General features: G+C 41.3%; 1 protein-coding gene across 1 annotated transcript; it reads right to left on the reverse strand.

Moving 5' to 3' along the window:
• Positions 1–2,938: 2,938 nt before the first annotated feature.
• On the reverse strand, positions 2,939–16,408 carry SMIM13 (small integral membrane protein 13). Its single transcript, XM_082752319.1, has 2 exons — positions 16,226–16,408; positions 2,939–6,609 (listed from the first exon to the last, which is right to left on the reverse strand). The coding sequence occupies exons 1-2, from the start codon at positions 16,299–16,301 to the stop codon at positions 6,416–6,418; spliced, it is 270 nt and encodes an 89-aa protein (XP_082608445.1). The 5' UTR covers positions 16,302–16,408; the 3' UTR covers positions 2,939–6,415.
• Between the last annotated feature and the right edge of the window lie 2,248 nt (positions 16,409–18,656).

The following is an 18,656-nucleotide window of genomic DNA, read 5'->3' on the forward strand; positions in this document are numbered from 1 at the left end:
AGGAGAAATGCATGTAGCCTGAACACAGACACAGCTGCAATAAGCCCTGTTTCCCTGGCAAGGTATACAGCCTGAAAGATGATAATAATAATAATAATAATAGTAATAATAATAATAATAATAATAATATGCCAGCAGCTCTAAGTGTTAGATTTGACAAAGGGGACTTGCTATTACTCCCAGCTAACAAACAAGGGTTCAAAGGGACACCAACAAAATGCTCCCTGCTTCTCCCTTTGCCTGAATCATCAGGATGACTCACAAGCTAGCAAGGCTCCCACTACATCTGTATCTCATTGCTCTTCTCAAGGATTTCTGTCTTTATTACAAAGAAAATGTGACACAGGCTCTCTACCTCCAAGCCTAGTATTAAAACCTTCCCTGCAAGTCTAATATTAAGTGAGCTCATCATGAGTCTTGGTTTTACGGCCAGAAAACAGCTGCTCCATAACCAGGAAGATTTTGACCAGCTCTGGTGGGCTGTCATTTCACCTCACATCCCTACAGTGAAACCATAAGAAGTGTGAGAAATGCAACAGCAGGTTGTTTCTGAAGAGATCTGGACAGCAGACAGTTTGCTCCTATGACTAGTCCAGAAAAAAATAAACATGGAAAACTAACATATTTCTTTAAGCTGGTCTTTACAACGTTACAGTATGTTCATAACCCTGAGAGGTAAAGAAATGCTGCTTCTATTTCATGGCAAGCAGTAAGAAAAGCAGATCCCTCTTGGTACTTTTGGGGTTTCCTTTGAGGCAGATCATTTTTGAGGTCACTTTGACAAAAAAAAAAATAATCCAGTGACCCTCTACTGCAGAACAACATGCAATTCCCCCAAGCACAGGATTCTACATACAGCTCACAGCTTTCTTGGCACGAGGCATGCAGGAATGCCCCTGTCCCTCCCAGCCAAGATCCACCAGGATTTCCACCGGGATCGCTAAAAATAGGGACAGCAAAGGCGCTTGACTGCACTGGGTGCACTGATGGGTGGGTGCTCAACACGTATCCTGCACTGTGCCCTCTTACCTGCAAAGCTTGAAGGCCCACGCCATCTAGTGGTGAACAACTGGGCCCCAAGCTCCCTTTTCACCTACCTTTGGCAACAAAATCCTCCAAGTTTCAGACGAGACAAGCACAATTCATCTGTCTGAGAAGCCAGTCCAGAGGTAAACGCTTTCCTGATAGCCACACTATTACTGCAGCACTTAGGAGGAACACGAGGACATCTTGGAACTAGAGATAAGGAAAAAGTCAAGTCTCCCCTCAGTGAATCCTTTAGAAAGTGTAAAAACTAATGCCATTTTGTAAACGTAATTGCTGGTCATTAAATACTGCAAATGTCAAATAAACCTTGTGATTTTGGCAAATTAAGAAGCTAATACAGAAATTCAACAGAAGAACTGAGAACAAGATCCAGAAAGTGAAATTTGTATTTTCTGATACCAGACTTTCAAGTCCTACTGAGCCATTCAAATTCTCCAGCACAGAGGAGAAGATATTAATATCCACATATAACAGGCTACCCTCCACTGCAGCAGTTTTGAGGAGGATGTAGGGTGCACACACCTCCTCATTTGCTAAATTACTCCAGTGAAGGCAAGGCAACTGAAGCTCCAATCACAGGTTTCACAGCACAGATTTCTGCATAGAAGGCTGGAAGTTTTAATGGAGGGAACAACAATCAGCTGCCTGCATCGTACTGCACACACACAGCCCCAGCTGGGAAGGATTTGCAGCTAAATAGTTACCAGGCCACAGCCCCTAATACAGGACACATCTTCTCACCCTTCCAAGTTCAGGAGCATTGGCAGAGTCCTGGTGGCAAAGCACCCAAGCCACACTAGAAGGAAGTACATCACAAACAGTGTACACGTACAGTACAGATGCTCAAAACACACAGATTTATGGTCTACATGAAGAGTACAGCAATACACATGTCTTTAAGTTTGGATATGAAACCCAGCATCCTTACACGACCAACTCACAGTCTAAAATCCTAGGTAAGTCTTCACATAGGTATAACCAAGGCAAGATGAAACCCAGCTTGTTTTACAAAGGCTACCTGATCTCCTTGTGTTGGATAAAGGCCACAAGAACCTCAAGGACCGCACACAAGTACCCGTGTGGAAGGAGCACTGCTGGCTATGATGGCCTGCTAGGGAGCTCGGGGCAGAGCAGAGTTACACAGCAGCAGCTTTCGTCATCTTCCTGGAGCAGACGGTGATGTGTTTCCTTGTGGTCAGCACCAAGCAGAACAGCAAGCAGGTGCTTTATGAGCATCTGATACTTGTAACCAATCACACATCACTCCCACCTATGTCTAACCCCCCTTCCCAAACACACCTCTATCTACAACTCAGACTTTTTGAAGTCAAAAAACCCTCAAGTGCTCAAGTTACCTAATGCCATAGCTTTTTAGCGTACTTCGTTAGTAGCCCCTTTCTGCAAATGAGAACAGTAGGACAACAGCAGACCATCTCATTCTCTCAATATTAAAGGGATTTTAGGGCAACAAACACTCAGGACTCAACACATGCATTTTACTTAACAGAAGCAATCAGGGAGAAAGCACACACACATTTTCTTCTCCTGTACAACATCCTCAATTCCAAACTATTAGAACTTCCTACTTTAAATCAGTAACCAATCTTAAAAATACCAAGAACAAAGGAAAGAGTTGTTTTATTTAATTGCTAAAACCAAATGACAGCTTTCAAGAGCAATGCAGAAAAATCATCTGTAATAACAATTGACCTAAAAGACATGTACTAACCTGGCTTTTAGGATGAAATCATCTGTAGGTACTACGCCAGCTAGAATCTGACTTTTGAGAAGTCCTCTTTTGTACTGTTGTACACTCATATGAAGTCTTATTCTAAAGAAAAAAATCCCATTCCAAAGAGAGACAGAAACACACTCAGATCAAGTATTTGTAACAAGTCTGGTTATTTTATTTTTTACGTGTGCAGTCAGCTAAAACAACAGCTAAACAGATGAAAACAGACAACCACAGAAGCTTTAGGTACAGTATCTTAACACTGAATAAGCAAATGACCACATTAAACACTTTTTTTTTTTTTATGCTGGTCATTTCCACACAAGACAGAATTACATACACAGGTCTAGTTCAGTGTAAAACCTGATGTTAAGCAGCAAGTTGCTCAAGAGTTGCAGCACGGTATATGGCATTTACTGCAAACAGCTACAGCAGCAGTGCTCAGTGGACGAACTGCATAGAATTAACCTTACAGGCAAACATTAGATGGACCACCACAATAACAACCTTAGTGGCTCCTTAACAGGTCTGAATTATGCAATTCAGCAACAATTGTCTATACTCTGGTATTTTAACAATAGGTTTTCTATATTCTTTCACCGCTCTGTACTATATTTGTTCCAGCTTTCCCGGCAGCAACTGTTTTCACTTAACTAATTATACAATGCAAGTAATCACTGCTTATTCAAAAGTTACACAGGCCCTGCAACAGAAGTGATATGAATACATTTAAAATAACCAACCCAAAGTACATTCAATAGAATGGCTGCAACAATAAGGCAATGAACAGTTTCGAAAATAGATCCTACCAAACAAAACAAGACCAACCACATAACATATTGTCTTCATAAGGTTTCAGACTTGAATAGGTCATTTCAAAGTTAAGTGCTTATCCACCAGTAACAGTTCAGAAGTACACTGGTAAAAATATTCAAAGACATGAGTATATTGGACTGCCAGCAATCACAACCCAGGTCTTAGCATGAGTATGCTTGCACACACACAGCTTCATTTTTACAGGTTTACATGAAGTGCCCTGCACAGAGATTTTACTACAGACTCTCAGGAAAAACTGTATATTGACTGAAGATACCAGTATTATAAAATTCTTCCTAACCTCGTAATATAAGCCTCTGACCTGCTACTAGTAAGATCACAAATGTTATACATTAAGCAAATAGTGTTATTGGCAGCTATGTCACAGCAACTTTAAAAAAAATAGCATCAGCTGTTTAAAAGAGACTGAAAATAATTTGGGGGAGAGAACTGTACACTTACAATATGCAAATAAGGGAACCGTTTGGCTAGAGCAGATGAACTACCCAGAGATTCTACACCTATTAGCTTTAAACTACCATCTAATTGCATATTTAATCTGTGTCAGCATTCAAGCCTGCATGGGTCTTCCTTCATTAACTTGCTCCGGAGTCTTGATTCTTGCACCTTTAGAACTACTCTGGATAGCTACAAATATCATTATAACTTTGCATTTCTTCACAGCTACCAGAAGCAGAGACTGAGTTAACTGTTCCTTATCTCAGATGGAGATATTACAAGCGTAAGCATTTTGCCATCTTCAGTGGATTTAGGTCTAGGCAAAAGTAAAGTGCAGTGGAGTGTCAATATTCTACATCAGGACCAAAAAAAAATATTTATTTGTAAGCCCATATTAGCAAAGCTCCAAGACAGAGATGCTAAACATTTTTCTTCAGAAAACTGCTCCAGGATTTGGCTAGTACTGCTGAGCTGAAAGTCTCATCATGTGAAAAAGACATACAGACACAAGAATATTGTGACATTAAGTTGTGCAATAAAATCAACTGAAAGCAGCAAGGAAAAGAACCTGATTGCTTTTGCTCAGTTTGAGTAAACGGAAATTTTACTAGCGAAGAAAATATTATTAGGAATTCCTGGTCAGCAGTCAGGATAGAGGAAGGAGACTTACTATATTTGTGCATGTGTTTCAACGATATGCGCACTGTCTAGTCATGCTTTGAAGTGCAGCCCTGTGATACAAAGCATGCTTATACATACATGCTAGTAACTAAAACAATGACTTTCAGGTTCCAAAGGAAGGTCCAGGCTCTTACATATCTTAATGCTCAAGCATCCAAGTCATTTATAAGGTGAATACTCTCAGTAACTTTTAAACAGTATTTACAGATGACAAATTAAAACAAAGGCACCAAAGAAGTGCTCTTTTCCCAGAAGTAGGTCTACTTAATGAAAAACCTAAACATTGCTGCTTTTAGCTGCATAAGTGAACCAAAACCACAAGTTTGGAAGTTACAGGTTTAAACTTCATTAACAGCTGCAAGTACAAGATCAATTTTGTAGTCCTGTTTAACAGTTTTTGTTGTTATTGTTTTTGTTTGTCTTAATACAATGAACAGTGATCCAAACAATACCGCGTATCTAGGTTCTGAGAGAAAACTGAGGCTGTTCATGAAATAGACTTTTGATTGCTCCCCCTGCCATGCACACGGAGGTGGAACATGCATGGTCCTCTTTTTCCCAAAGATCTCACGCATCAATCTTCAGATTGGCTAGATAAACAGAACTGGAGCTCTTAATTCAGAACTGCAGTGTCAGAATAGCTGCATAACTCATTCTCAAAAACCAGGAGCTCATTACTGGTAAAGATCAGCAAGTTTCCCACCAAACATGAGGTACCAAATTCATTAAATTATTGCTGTAACACTATCAAAGTGTTAGAGTGATGTCTACCAAACTGGTCAGAATGCCTTCACTGGTTCCAGAGAAAAAGTTAGGTCTGGTACCAAATACCTGATGTAAGAGTGTTCAAGGTGAGCTAGAAAAGTACTTAGTATTCAAGAGCCAAAGATGACACTTCAGATTACTAAACCGTAGGTACATAACCTAGGCATCTTCCCCTCTCTAACATAAATTGGACTTGGAGTAAGAGGTTCAGGAAGAACATACAGAAATCTATCATGATTGTTCTACCTGTAACCATTCTTATGCCAAAAGCAAGAAAACAAATATTATGACCAGATTCAGTTTCTGCCTTATTTTAAGGAAACAATTAAAACTTCCCATGTTCATCTAATGTTGGTTTTTCATAATTCATTTATACTTACATAGAGATAAGAAAATAACAAAGTTTCACTTTAGAATACTTTCTAAAGCAGGATATTCTTCCAACTGTTTTTCAAGTTCACATGCATTCTCAAGGTTGAAAAAAATATATATTCATATATAGCTAAAGAAATAAAACTCAATTTCACTACATGTAGTTGCAGTGCTGTAAAGAAAAAAAAAATAATTTAGAAACCATTTCAACTCTGAAACATTTATTATGTTCAGACAAATGCAAAGGCTAAGCCTATGGTCCTGGACCTATTTTTCATCTGTGCACAGGGACAGGAGCTACAGCAGCTCAGCACTTTTCTGATGGAGAAAAATGCTCTCCACCCCTCGTTTCTTACAGTACTCTACGACTTGCTGCCGAAGCCCTCCCTGAACCTTTACTGAAGTAGCAAGTATTGACAGTTCCGAAGCAAAGGTCCACAAGTATTAATATTACCTCTTGGGTCAGTTTTTCAGTAAGGTCAAGCCATTGAACACCACAGTGCAGAGGTGCTTAACCATTAGCCAGAAGTTCAATGTAGTATTTTAAGTTGTTTCTTCTGCAGGTGCCCTTCGCTGTCGAGCAGATTTCTGTCTACTTCTCTGTGGTGAGGGTGGAGTCTCTTGTTCAGCTTCTGTCTCTGCAGGCTCGTTGTCCCCCTGCTGGGACCCTGTATCACCTATCAATTCTCTCAGGAATTTGAACTTAGACAAAAACAATTGCCAGACCACATACCAGCCTGCAGGAGACAAAGAAAAAAGGTACCACTTAGTTAATTCACACACATCGATCGATAGGCAGCTCTCAGGCAAAGCACAGCAGAAAAGGGAGAAAAAAAATAATCAAGTGCCACCTTGATTACTCTTAACCCCAGCATCCCTCCCTCCCCCTGCACACCTACCCACCCCTTTTCACAGTCCTGTAGGCAACTATTCAGCTTGATCAAGTTTGCCCTCATCCAGAAGCAAATATTCTAAGCTCCAGGCAAGAACCTGAACATATTCTTAATTGCAGTGCCACAGCAAACAATAAGCAGGCGATTACACCTGTGCAAAGGCATGGACCTTAGCTGGCAGAAGAAAAGGAACTTCTGTGGTTACACCTAAAGCAAGGCCACAGAATTCAATACATAGGCACTGTAAAAAGGTAGCAGTGGGGTTCCTATGCTCCCTCAGCAAACACATCACACTCAGGACAAACCACCTTCTAAAAGCTGCATTACATTAGACACACTTGGAGATTTTTAAATTAATGCCATGTTTTACATTAAATACATAACTTCCTTATCATAATTCACTAAAAGGCAACATCCTCCAAATTCAGTGTTTTCTCACCACACCAAAGTCCCATTAAAGTAAAATTATCAGGTAAATTTGTATAACATTTAGTTCCACCCCAATGCAGAAATGTTCTTGGTCTCAAAACCACACAAGTGAGTTTTACAGCTGAGAGAGTCACATTTCTAGAATCTCTAAAAATATTTAAGATCCACCACCTCCTTGCTCTTAAGTCAGCATTTCCAGAACAGATAGACAACACTTACAAAAGCAGATGTATTTTTATCTAAACCTAACCCAGAACCTTCTTTATAAAATTCTCATTTATCTAAGCACTTTGATAAAGAAAGGCTGGAGCTGTACCAAGCTGAGAACTAGTTATCCCATTCCCTTTAGCTGGCCAGTCAAGTTTCATTATCTATAGCTTAGAAGTGTCACTTAGCTGCGTATTTCACAGATAAGCAGGATAAAATTGGAGCTGTGATCCAAAGGCATATGCTATAATACAAGCTGCAATATCAAAACCATTTATCTCAGTCAGAGCTATAAATTAACAGTCCTTTTCTCAATCTGAAGGTTTTGCCATTCAAGCCTGTACTGCTGACACCTGCAAATATTAGCAGCCCTATTTTGCACAACTAGGGAAAGCTGTCCCCCCAGCAACAGAGCTGTCAGCAGAAATGGATTTCTGAGGCTGGGCAATGGGTATATAAAGCAAGGTGAAACACTAACAGGTGGCACTTGTGTAACCACAGCACCTTTATTTTTCTCCCTCTTTTGTCACTGGAGTCAGGACAAGGTGAAAGCCATCACTTAGGACAAAGCAAGACCCCACCCTTCCACTCTGCCCTAGAATACTCTTCTCATCCTGTAGACTTTTAATTCCTAGAACTTCTCTGCTACCAGGGTCAGCTAGAGGAAGGCATGACAACCTTTTAAGATCCAACTTAATTCCCAAGGCCTACTCCAAGTATTTGCTCTTCCATTAACATCTGAAACTTTAAATGATTTGCGTGACATCAGATTCAATTTATTCACAAATACTTTAAAACCCCTGTATCTAGAAAAGAAAAATGAAAATGGCTCGTTTATTGTGTTTTTGCATAGCTAGAGGTAAAAATTACCTCTACTTTTGAAAATTGTTCCCATTGAGTGGTATTTAAGGTCTTTGGGATCTACAATGTTTTGTCAACTTCGAAGACCATAAATCGATCCATTTTTCTCACAGCTCTAAAACTCATTAAAAAAAGTAATCAAATCTCCAAAGGCACGCTCACTTCCAGTCTGCATGGGAAAGAAAAAGCGTTCCCAATGCATACAGGAAAGGTGAAAGTGAGACCTGAGCAGAATATTACAAACTGTTATAAGTGTCTTCAACTCCACAGTTTGCTGAGAGATGAAATTTGTGAGACTGAACCGAGAAGTGCATGAAAAGCATGCAGAGTGTTTTATCACATTCACTTAAGGAGATTGGGGGGTGCATGAAGCTCTCAGCCACAACTTGCCTTTTTCAAAAGGTCCTCCCTAAAATGCCTTCAAGTGAATTCATGTCAGATACATACGCTACTTCCAGAGAACACCCCAAGGAAGAAAAAGCCAAAATATTCAGGGCCTCCCCCCAAATAAAGTTGTAGGACACTTGACAGAAGCACCGGGGTATATTGGATATAAACAAACAGGCCAGTAAGTGAGGTATTTAACTTTGGCTGGGTAAAGAGCTTCATATTCTTCCCTTATCAGTGCAAACTGGCCACTTACACAGAATTACAACCTGGACAAAAGCAAACACTGAAGGCCATTACAACCAACCTGACCAGCAGGACCAGGCAGATGCGAGCCAGGATGCAGTACACTGAAAACAGAATTACAAGAGGCTTACCCACTGATAGTGGGAGGGACAACCAGGCTCAAGAGTTGTAAAAATAAGTTCAGGTTCACCCTGTCTCTGCCACATCACCATCCATTGCTGCCTCCTGGTCTTCTTCTCTGATTTTCCTCCTGGTACAGTGCTCCCCTGCAGGCACATCCCTCCCCACATGCATCCCTGCTGGCTCCACATGAAAGACTCCCTAGATCTGCCGAACTATACCACAGACTCCATGGTATAAGGTAATCAAGGTAGAAGGATTCCTTTCTTATACTTGTTCTCATCACAGTGCCAACTTGGATGGAAAGTTGTTTTTTTTACAGCATCCCCCAAACACACCCGCTCATCTGAATCCAGTTAAAGATGCCTCTTCAGCTGAGACTCCCTGTCGCCTCGCAGTTACCAAACACTCCAATAAAACTTCTCAGAAATAACCAGACTAGTAAAGAATTGAAGCAAGTTGCTCAGGGCAAAAGAGACTCTCTCCAGCAATGGTATTGAGTAAATACACCATTAAACAACAACAAAAACAAAACAAACAAAAAAAAAGACGAAGCCTGGAGGCAGATTCAAAGTACCAAGTTGCATTGCCATCTCATTTGAAAGTATCTTTTATCAATTTTTCAGCCTCTTAAGAACACTGCAAAATTGTAACCCCACACTTTTTAAATGTCAACTACAGAGTGCATTTAGTGTATTTTTTTATTTCTTAAACTAGAATGGACAGAAAGGCCACTCTCCTATTATGCATCTCAGCTTTGCCACTATTCTGCTATAGAGCTGATGCCAGGCAGGTAGCAGGCACCACCAGTTTGCATCTAAGAAGTTTCCAGTCTGTTCAGGCCACTGAAAGAAGTCCTACTGGTTCACCTCCACACACAAGATATTTGATTGGAATCAGTCTTGTCTTCTTTAGCCATTTGATTTGACTTTTTGAGTCGTTCTCAGCTTAGTTGAATCTGTGACAGTAAAACAGCCCTGGCACAATACATCTTCAGCCAACTAGCAGGGATGACATGCCACACCAACACGTAATATTTTACCCTAACCGGTGAAAGAAGCTGCTCTCCAAGAAGTGAGCTAGGGCAAGTACATACACCACTGCAACACACAGCAGGGGCTCCAGCTCTCTGTAAAGCAGATACCCAAATCCAGAGAGCCTGGAAAGTCTGCTGCAACCATTATTCTGCATTTAGGCCAAGTAGCAGCTTCCAACCTCCACAGAATTGTAAGCTGGGAGCCACTTAAAACGCCACAGCTACGTGCCAGCCAGAGACATTTAAGCCACGCTTGGCATCGTGCCATCAGTATGTCACCCCTCCTACAAATCGTGAGGCAATGTGTTTGCAAAGACGGGACCGTGACTCAAGGCTCATTTACTGACTCAAAAGCATGTATCATCTTTGCAATAAAGCTGTCATGACAACTTTAATTTGACCAAGTTTCAATAAAGCTACCTTTTCTGTTACCTCCCATACTGACTCCTAGTTCTTTGTAAAGGGGAAAGAAGCAAAGCAATCTGATCCTATATTACTCACCCTCACTTGCTCATGGGCACAAGTCTCAGGTCCATAACTCTCATTCACCTTATGTTAGCGTGTAAACATAAAGAGGGGGAGGATTTTATTTACTGGAACATATTTTCCTCTTCCATTTGAATCACAAAGATAAGCATAAAAAGCCAAAAGAGGGATAATGTGGAATGCTGGTGTAAAATAACCTGAATTTTCTTATGCAAAACACACATTGGTCCAAGAAAGGAGGGAAGATGATGCGGTAACAGTGCAAGAGTTACTTGCTTGTATTCAAACACTGAAGTGCCCACCAGAGAAAATCTTAACAGCTACAGATGGGGGGAGGGGGAGGGGGGGGAGACACACAGCTCTAGAGGCTAAACTGAGATTTGGGAGAACAAGGTTCTACCACAGGCAAATCACTTTAATGCTGTGCCTTTTGAAGAGGCATGTAATACACTACCCCAGAGAACACCTTTGCTGTCTCCTGATGTCTGCTGTCAGTGACACGCTGCTTGGGTCTGTGCCGCTCCCTAAGCCTGCTCCTTTTATCGCACCACATCACTTGCTGACTGATGCAAGGAAGCTTGCTCTTTTCCAGTCTTCCATTTTTAACAGTTGTAAATTTCAGTTTCAAATGAAAAAGTATTTTCTCTTTATTGCTAGCCTACTCAGGCATGGCTTTCCTCATCTTTTGAAGTATGTCACAAGATTATGTCATTTACGATAGTTACAAAACTGTTTAAACAAAGCATTATAGAAGAGTTATTCAGGCAGAATTTAAGGCTCAAATGTTTTCCCATTTGCAAATGAATTCAGACTTGTGAAGCAAACCACACACACTTGGTTCAGCAATCAAAGTTACATGACTTTTGTTATAAGTTTATGTCTCAAACCCCATCTCATCAGCCTCACCAGCTGAATGAGAATAACAAGCCTATCTGTTCCCCTGAAGGCACTTGTGCACCTTCATCGGACTATGTGCATTAGTACATTGGGAAAATAAAACAAAATAAAACAAATACACAGAGAATAGAACACCAGCCAAGTTGAACTCATGTATTGCTTACCTATGTTACATATGGAGTGGTAATTCGTGTCGAGAAAATGGTTGATAAAGAAGGGGGAGATTTGGGAGTGTGGCCATGGGGGTTGGAAAGCCCCCTGGTTGAGATAACATTAGACTCTTAAGGATGAGGCCATCAGGGATATAGAAGAGTTTAGAGGGAACAAAGAAGGGTGATTCAGGAGACTTCGTGAATTCTCGGGTTTCTTGTTCTCCAGCCATTAAGGCGTGGAAGTTTCTGGGTATTTGCTGTTGCTGTTATATTCAAAGTTGTTTTGCCAATGAAAAGTTGTTTTGAAAAGAACTGCTGTGGGGAGAAGGGTATAAGAGGGGAGCCTGCCCTCAAGATAAAAAAGGAAGGCAATGCGATGTGATGAAGTTATGATCAATAAAGAAACAGGAAAAAAGAGTGAAGAGGAACAGGCTAGCGGAACAGAGACAAAGACGGGAAGAGACACACTGATTGCCTCATGAAGTTGGGCCAAACTCAGCAAACTGCTCAGAGAAGTTCGTACAGAAAGTTGCTGGAAATAGGCGCACTGGAGCTGGAGAGAAGCTGGAGCTGAGAGAAGCGGAGCCTCGCACACAACTGCCCCTCGCTGGTAAGCAGCTGCACATTATGGGGAATCATAGGTCCTTAGGAACAAAGACTGTCCTGATAACCTTACAGCTTATTCTCCTTATTAACTATCGAACGGTTTATGATCCTGAAATATGGGACCAAAGTGGGGTCACGGTGCGGGACTCTGCAACTAAAAACGACAAGGTTGCAGTAGGACTAACCTCGGCACCTGGCGAGCAATCTCTGAGGCCTTAAAGAGCCGTGTGGGACCACAGTCAGAAACGTGTGGTTTGCCAGACAGTGAGGGAGCTGTGGGCTCCTTTACTGATCTGACTGCTACGCCATGGGCCCCTCTGCTGCCACAGCCATCGAAGGCCTTTGCTGTTACGCCCCCTGTTGACCTGAACGTGCCTTTTGACCCAGGCCTCATTGGCCTTGAAAAGGAGATGGGTATGCTTTACTTCGATCTGGGAAGAACGGGATACATAAGGCCTGAAGACTGAGTTGCTTGACAACTTAAAGCGAGACATATTGTTCAAAAGGAATGGAAAATGGAGACTTGTTTGTAATCAAGAAAATGAATGGAAAATTGAGAAACTTAAAGGATTGTTTGTTACCTTTTCTGATTTCTTTCTGATTTGTTACCTTTTCTGATATGTTTAGGTGTACTCGAGTTTATTAAGTCATGGAAGTTAAAGGATTGTTTGTTATCTTTCCTGATTGTACGTATGTATAGGCATACTCGAGTTTAGTACGTAAAGCCATGTTCTATATGTTTAGAATGTTTGATGTTTGCGTGTGCGTGTTGGTAGAGCATAGACTCCCCGCGCACCCAGCACTGTTTACTTGCCTTTTATACCTTTTAGAAATATTTGTTTTATAAATACTAAAAAACTCAGGTGTTATAAATGAGGTCTCAACTCAATCTATCTCCTTCACTGTGCATAAATTCCTACCAGCAACAAGGAACACACAAAAGCAATGAGATCACGAGAGAAAGCAGAGAAAGGAACTCTGGAAAGATGGCTATAAAGTGGAAGGAAGTTACCTTAGATCCACTTTTAGAAGAGCAATTGAAAACTAGACATGTTTGTAGTCTCTCAATGGTTTTTATGTCAGATGTGCTCAGTTTTACAAATAGATTTCACTAGCTGCAAGCCTTCAGTGCTTCCTAACAATTCCAGATTAGGATTGGAAACGGCAATTGCAAGCATCCAGAAGTGTGGCGTAATGACCACACAGACACCAGGGTTTCTTTAGGGATCAATAACTTCAGTAACTTTTATTGAGGACAGGCTTCCTTCTTATACCATTAACTCTACAAGCAGTACTTTCCCACTAGCTACTCATTAGTTAACAACTTTGCCCCGTAACAGCAAACATTTAGCCACTTCCATGTCTTAACGGTTGGAGAACAGGCTGTGTGAGACAGCAAGGGTTTCGTGACTCACTTTTCTTTGTTCTTTCTAGCTTGTTTACATTCCTCACGGCTTCATCGTCAGGAATCCCATGTTATCACATCACCAACCATGGGGCTTGTCGACCCCCATGGCGATATTCCCACGGAAGCATTAAACAGAAAAAGAACTCGGGTCACTAACTCGGTGTATTTGTATAGACATAAATGCAAAATTCAGGTATAATAATTTGCTTTTCACATTGCTGACGAACTGGTCCTAATAACTTCTGACAGTTTGTGCATTGAATTTTATCTTTTCACTTCAGAAAAAAAAATAACTGGAAGGAAATTTAACGTTATAGGAGGCTTTCATAGCGCTTAGCCCATCACATCTGTGATGAGCAACATAAATTCAGGCAATCCTAGGACATCTCCTGGATATTTTAGTAGATTGTTCTCTGCAAGCATTCACACCATGAGTCCTTTTACAAGCCACTCAAAATGCAAGTAACAGCTCATCAGTCTTTTGACCCTGGCAGTCTTCTTCTGAGGCTGTTAAATACCTCTCATCAGATGGCTATAAAATATTCTTATCAGCTTAAGCTTACTCAAGCTTATATCCCGTCATCCTTGTCTCAAGTTTGTCCATTAACTTGTGTGCCTCACTGGCTAGCATTTACTTGTATCCTGGTATACATACAGCACTCATCTCCTTGGGAGACTGACAGGCTCTCTATTTACAAATAGAGACCCCCTCAGTACAAAAGTTGATAAGATGCTGCCTACCACAGGCACAAATAATTTGATTGGAGGTAGTTTATACTCATTTCTCCTAATAGTGGTCTTGATACCACTTTTCCTGAAATAGTTGCTAGTCTTGGCACAAGAACTAGAAGTATCCTCGTACTAACTGATTAGTAAATGCTGTGTAGAACTGGGAAAATACCATTACCAATGCTATATAAATCATACCAAACTTTACCTAGCAGCCATTTCTGTCAGGGTAACAGTTACACCTGCACCCTATATAAACAGCAGCTTCCTGCATTTACTACCTTTTTTCTAGGCACATTTTAGCAATCAATTTATAAGCTCTGATACTGTTAAAAACAAGATACAGAGGACAGATGAAGCACAGTGTTCATTAAATCTTAGTGTAGAATACAGAAGTCCAAACTGATAAGTATTTATAAGCCATTTAAAAATAAAGTTATTAACTACTTTTGCTATTTTTAAGCAAGGAAGTACTAAAGAGAAGTTACCAGGCAAAGTTAAAGAGATCCCTCAGCACTTCACACCATTTGTCATACAGAGACAAAAGCAGAAACACCTAGAGAAAATGTTTCTGATTTTGAACAGTATGGTGTAAAGTTATTCTTAGCCTTCAGCATTAATGATCTCTCACGTGTACTCTGACAGCATGGAAAGCCTAGTAAATACACTGCACCTCCAAAAGACAGAAGATGGCCAGACAATATCTACTGAAGACAAGAAACCCATCTCAGAACAGATACTCACTTGTGTCACTATTCAGTCTGTGACAATGGACAAGAAGGGATACAGGAGAAAAGAGCAAACGAGCAGGGAAAGCTTACAAGGTGCCTCACCTACCCCCAATAATCTGTATTTCAGATGTTCCCTTACCTTTTAACATTAGTACTAGGGCTTAAATACATTGATGGACCATTTAAAGTTCATAGAAGAAAGATAAGTTTTAGAATCCAAAATATTCTTCCATGAGCTTACCATTTTCCCCTTTGTGTAAAAGAATACTTCCTCCTTTTTTTTTTTTTTTTTTTTTTTAAAAAGCCTGATCATTTCCCTTTATATACTCCAATTCCTCTGTAACAAGGAAATGGAACAACCATTCCCTGTTCACCTTTTTCACTCTACTCAGTTTTATAAAATATCACCTTCCACCATTCAACCGTTTTCCAGGCTAGACAGCTCTAACCTAGTTAGAATCTCTTTATGCAGAAATCACTGCATAGCTCTCACCGTTCTATGCTTTAAAAAAAAAAATAAGCTGGGAGATCTTTTTCTCTATAAATAAGGTAATGGAAATACACTGAGATACAGGCACGTGATAGATCCTTGTAGCAATATAGTGGCATTTTCTATTTTATATTAAATGTCTTAACATTTGATTTGTCTATGTCGTTTCTACAATGAATTAAATGTATTTTAGAAAATTTGAGTGCCTTGATTTAATCCTCTGTTCAGGATAGTAACAGTTCAGTTTGAACCCCTTAAGCTTCTCCACATGATTTACGTATGCATATACCTCTCAGTTCTTAGGGGTGTAATTCCATAGATGTTAATACTGGATTTCACCTGCCATTTCACTGTCGAGCCCCTTGATATTACTACCTCTTTTCGCAATGCAGTTTTGAGCACAACTTTTTGAAAAAGTATTAGATGCCAGCTGAGCCTTCAGGTCACCCCCCTTGGTTTTCAAAAAAATAAACCCCTCGAGCAGCGAACGCCGGGTGGATTCACATCTCACAGGTCTGCACCACAGCTGGGCTCGGTGGTGCTTACCTCGCATGTTGGGGCTGGCTTTTTGACCCCCTAGCCCGACACCCCGGCCCCCTCACTCAGCACAGGTCCGGGAGGGGTCTTCCTCCCCCCGCCCCACACCGCCGGGCAAGGCGCCCCGCGGCCACTCACCGCACAGCATGAAGAGCAGCACGCAGGCCAGGGTGGCCACGATCACCAGCAGGGTCAGCCCGATGCTCTGCCACATGCTGCCCGCTCGCCCCCCGCGCGGAGGGCAGCTCCCAGGGCTGGCGGAGCCGGGGGGGGGCCCAAGCGAGCTGGCGGCGGCAGCGTCGCCCCCCGCCGCTCCGCGGAGCCGAGGCGGGGCGGGCCCTGAGGGGCGCGCGGGGCTCACCGGGAGTCCGAGTTCGGCTCCCGCAGGAACGCGCAGGCCTCTGCGCGGCGCGGACTACAAGTCCCAGCGCGCCCCGCGCCGCGCCACCTGTCCCCGCCGCGGGATGGTGTCGCTGCGCCAGCGCCTGTAATGGCCGCCCGAGGAGGGTCAGCCGCCTCAGTAGCTCCGAGGAGTTCTTCCTCTGCGCTGAGGGAGCCCGTCGTTTTTCTTCACTTTATCATCGCTGTGCTGGCTTCCCGCTGTTTGATGCGCGCGTTACAGCGGTGGTGCAAATTCCACGGGACCTGTGGTGACACGGTGGTGATAACACTGCAGCTGCCCTGCTCTCGCAAGGGAAATCCGAGGAAATCATAACTGCCAGGAACCATGAGATAAAGGCTACGCTCCTCACCGATACAGCCCCACTGATGCAGACTTTAGCACTTTCACCTTTAGCACTGGAAAAGAAAAGGTTGTGACTTTTCCCTTGTAGCATGGGAGACACCGGCTGATGTTCCTAAAACTACTGAAAACGTGTGCTTAAATCCACAAGAGCAGAGCTGTGACTGCCCATGAAGATGCCACCATTGCAGGGAGATGTCGAAGGCTAATCCACTTATCCTTTGTGTTTCTTACATGGTTGATTTTAAAATCTCCCCTTCTAAGTGAAGCTAAAGTTCTTTCTTTTCCTGCTCGTTGAGTATGTCATGTGCCTCCTCCTTTCAGGAAACCTGTAACCTAAAATTACCTGCACTTGCAATCTTCCATTCACATTCTGAAATTTGCTGTCACTTCACCAAATCAGACCAGAGTTCCATCTTCTTGTTTTAGACTATTCTCCTATCATTCCAAGCCCTGTTGAATACTCTGCCTAACTCACTCATCATGTCTTGCAAGTTTAATTCCACTTTAAGCATCTTCTCTGATATTTCTCAATAACTTTGTACTTTGTTAATGCCTCCACATCTTTAAATGTCACTCTAATACTAACCTAAGCAGTTGTTACATGCATACTGATGCAAGGTTTCTTCTGTATTGCAAACAAACAGCAGAGCAATAACAGATACTATATTAGCTTTTGAGAAGTAAGTAAGTTCCCTCCTAGCTACAGTGCTGTGTTTCTCTATTTTTTTTTTAGTTTTCACAGAGAGTACGTTCTCTGGGTATGGAACTGCCACATTCCTGTAAAGTAGCTGTCATATCTGGGGTCTATTAAAAAAATTCATATACATTATCCTACAGTTCCAAACCGGTTTAGTAATAGTAGTTAATTAATTTGCATCCCCGAAACACATCAGCAACCATTACTGAAGAAAAAATTATCTTGGAAAACTATTTTGGAATGAAGTCATTTTGGAGTGATAAATACATATAACAGTGATACCATCCAAAGCAGTATATTACACAATAAAAATGAAAACAGGAAGCAACTACATTTCTCATATTACACTGCACAGGAAGAGGGTCTTTTAATCAACGTATGTTCAGTTTGGAAATCCTTAATTTTATTTGTTTAAGTGTGCGTTTCTTCAGAATGTTAAATTTAAATTTGATGGGTCTTCAGGCTTGATTTTAAGGCATCTTGAAATGGTAAATGCTCTTAGATAGTTTAAAAGAACTAGCTCAAAATCCAGATACCATATTTTGGTTGCTCATACTAACTGTTCTAAATCACCTATCTTCTGTTAATTAAAGTGCTCTCAAATTATACTACAAGAAATTTAATTCTCTTATAGAAATAGAAAGGAAAAACTTGACATGAATATCAGAAAAGCTTCTCAACCACAAGACTTCCCAGGTTGAACAGTAACCACCAAAAGGAGAGAAATGTCCAATCTAGCAGCTGTTACATTTTTAGTAAAAAAAAAAAAAAAAAAAAAAAAAAAAAAAAAAAAAAAGTGACGTACTTAAAACCTTTTTTTATCCCACAAAGCAAATGAAGTAAATAGAATAAATAAGCTTCATGAATCATAACTGGCTTAAATCTGAGGCGAACATACAATCCAAAAATTTTCAGAATATCATGATTGAAGCTGAAGCATTTCACCTTCTGCTTAATTTCAACAAGATTTCTCACGCAGTACACAGATGTCCTAACCACAGGGTTAGCTGAGCAGGATTACCTCATTACCTCCTCTGACCTACCAGCAATGTTCTACCTAATGCAGCCCAGGATACCACTCTCCTCTACTCAACTGGGCTAACCACCTCATTGTAGAAGGCTATCAG

This window comes from Aythya marila (assembly GCF_965140915.1).
Source record: "Aythya marila genome assembly, chromosome: 2".
NCBI lineage: Eukaryota > Metazoa > Chordata > Aves > Anseriformes > Anatidae > Aythya > Aythya marila.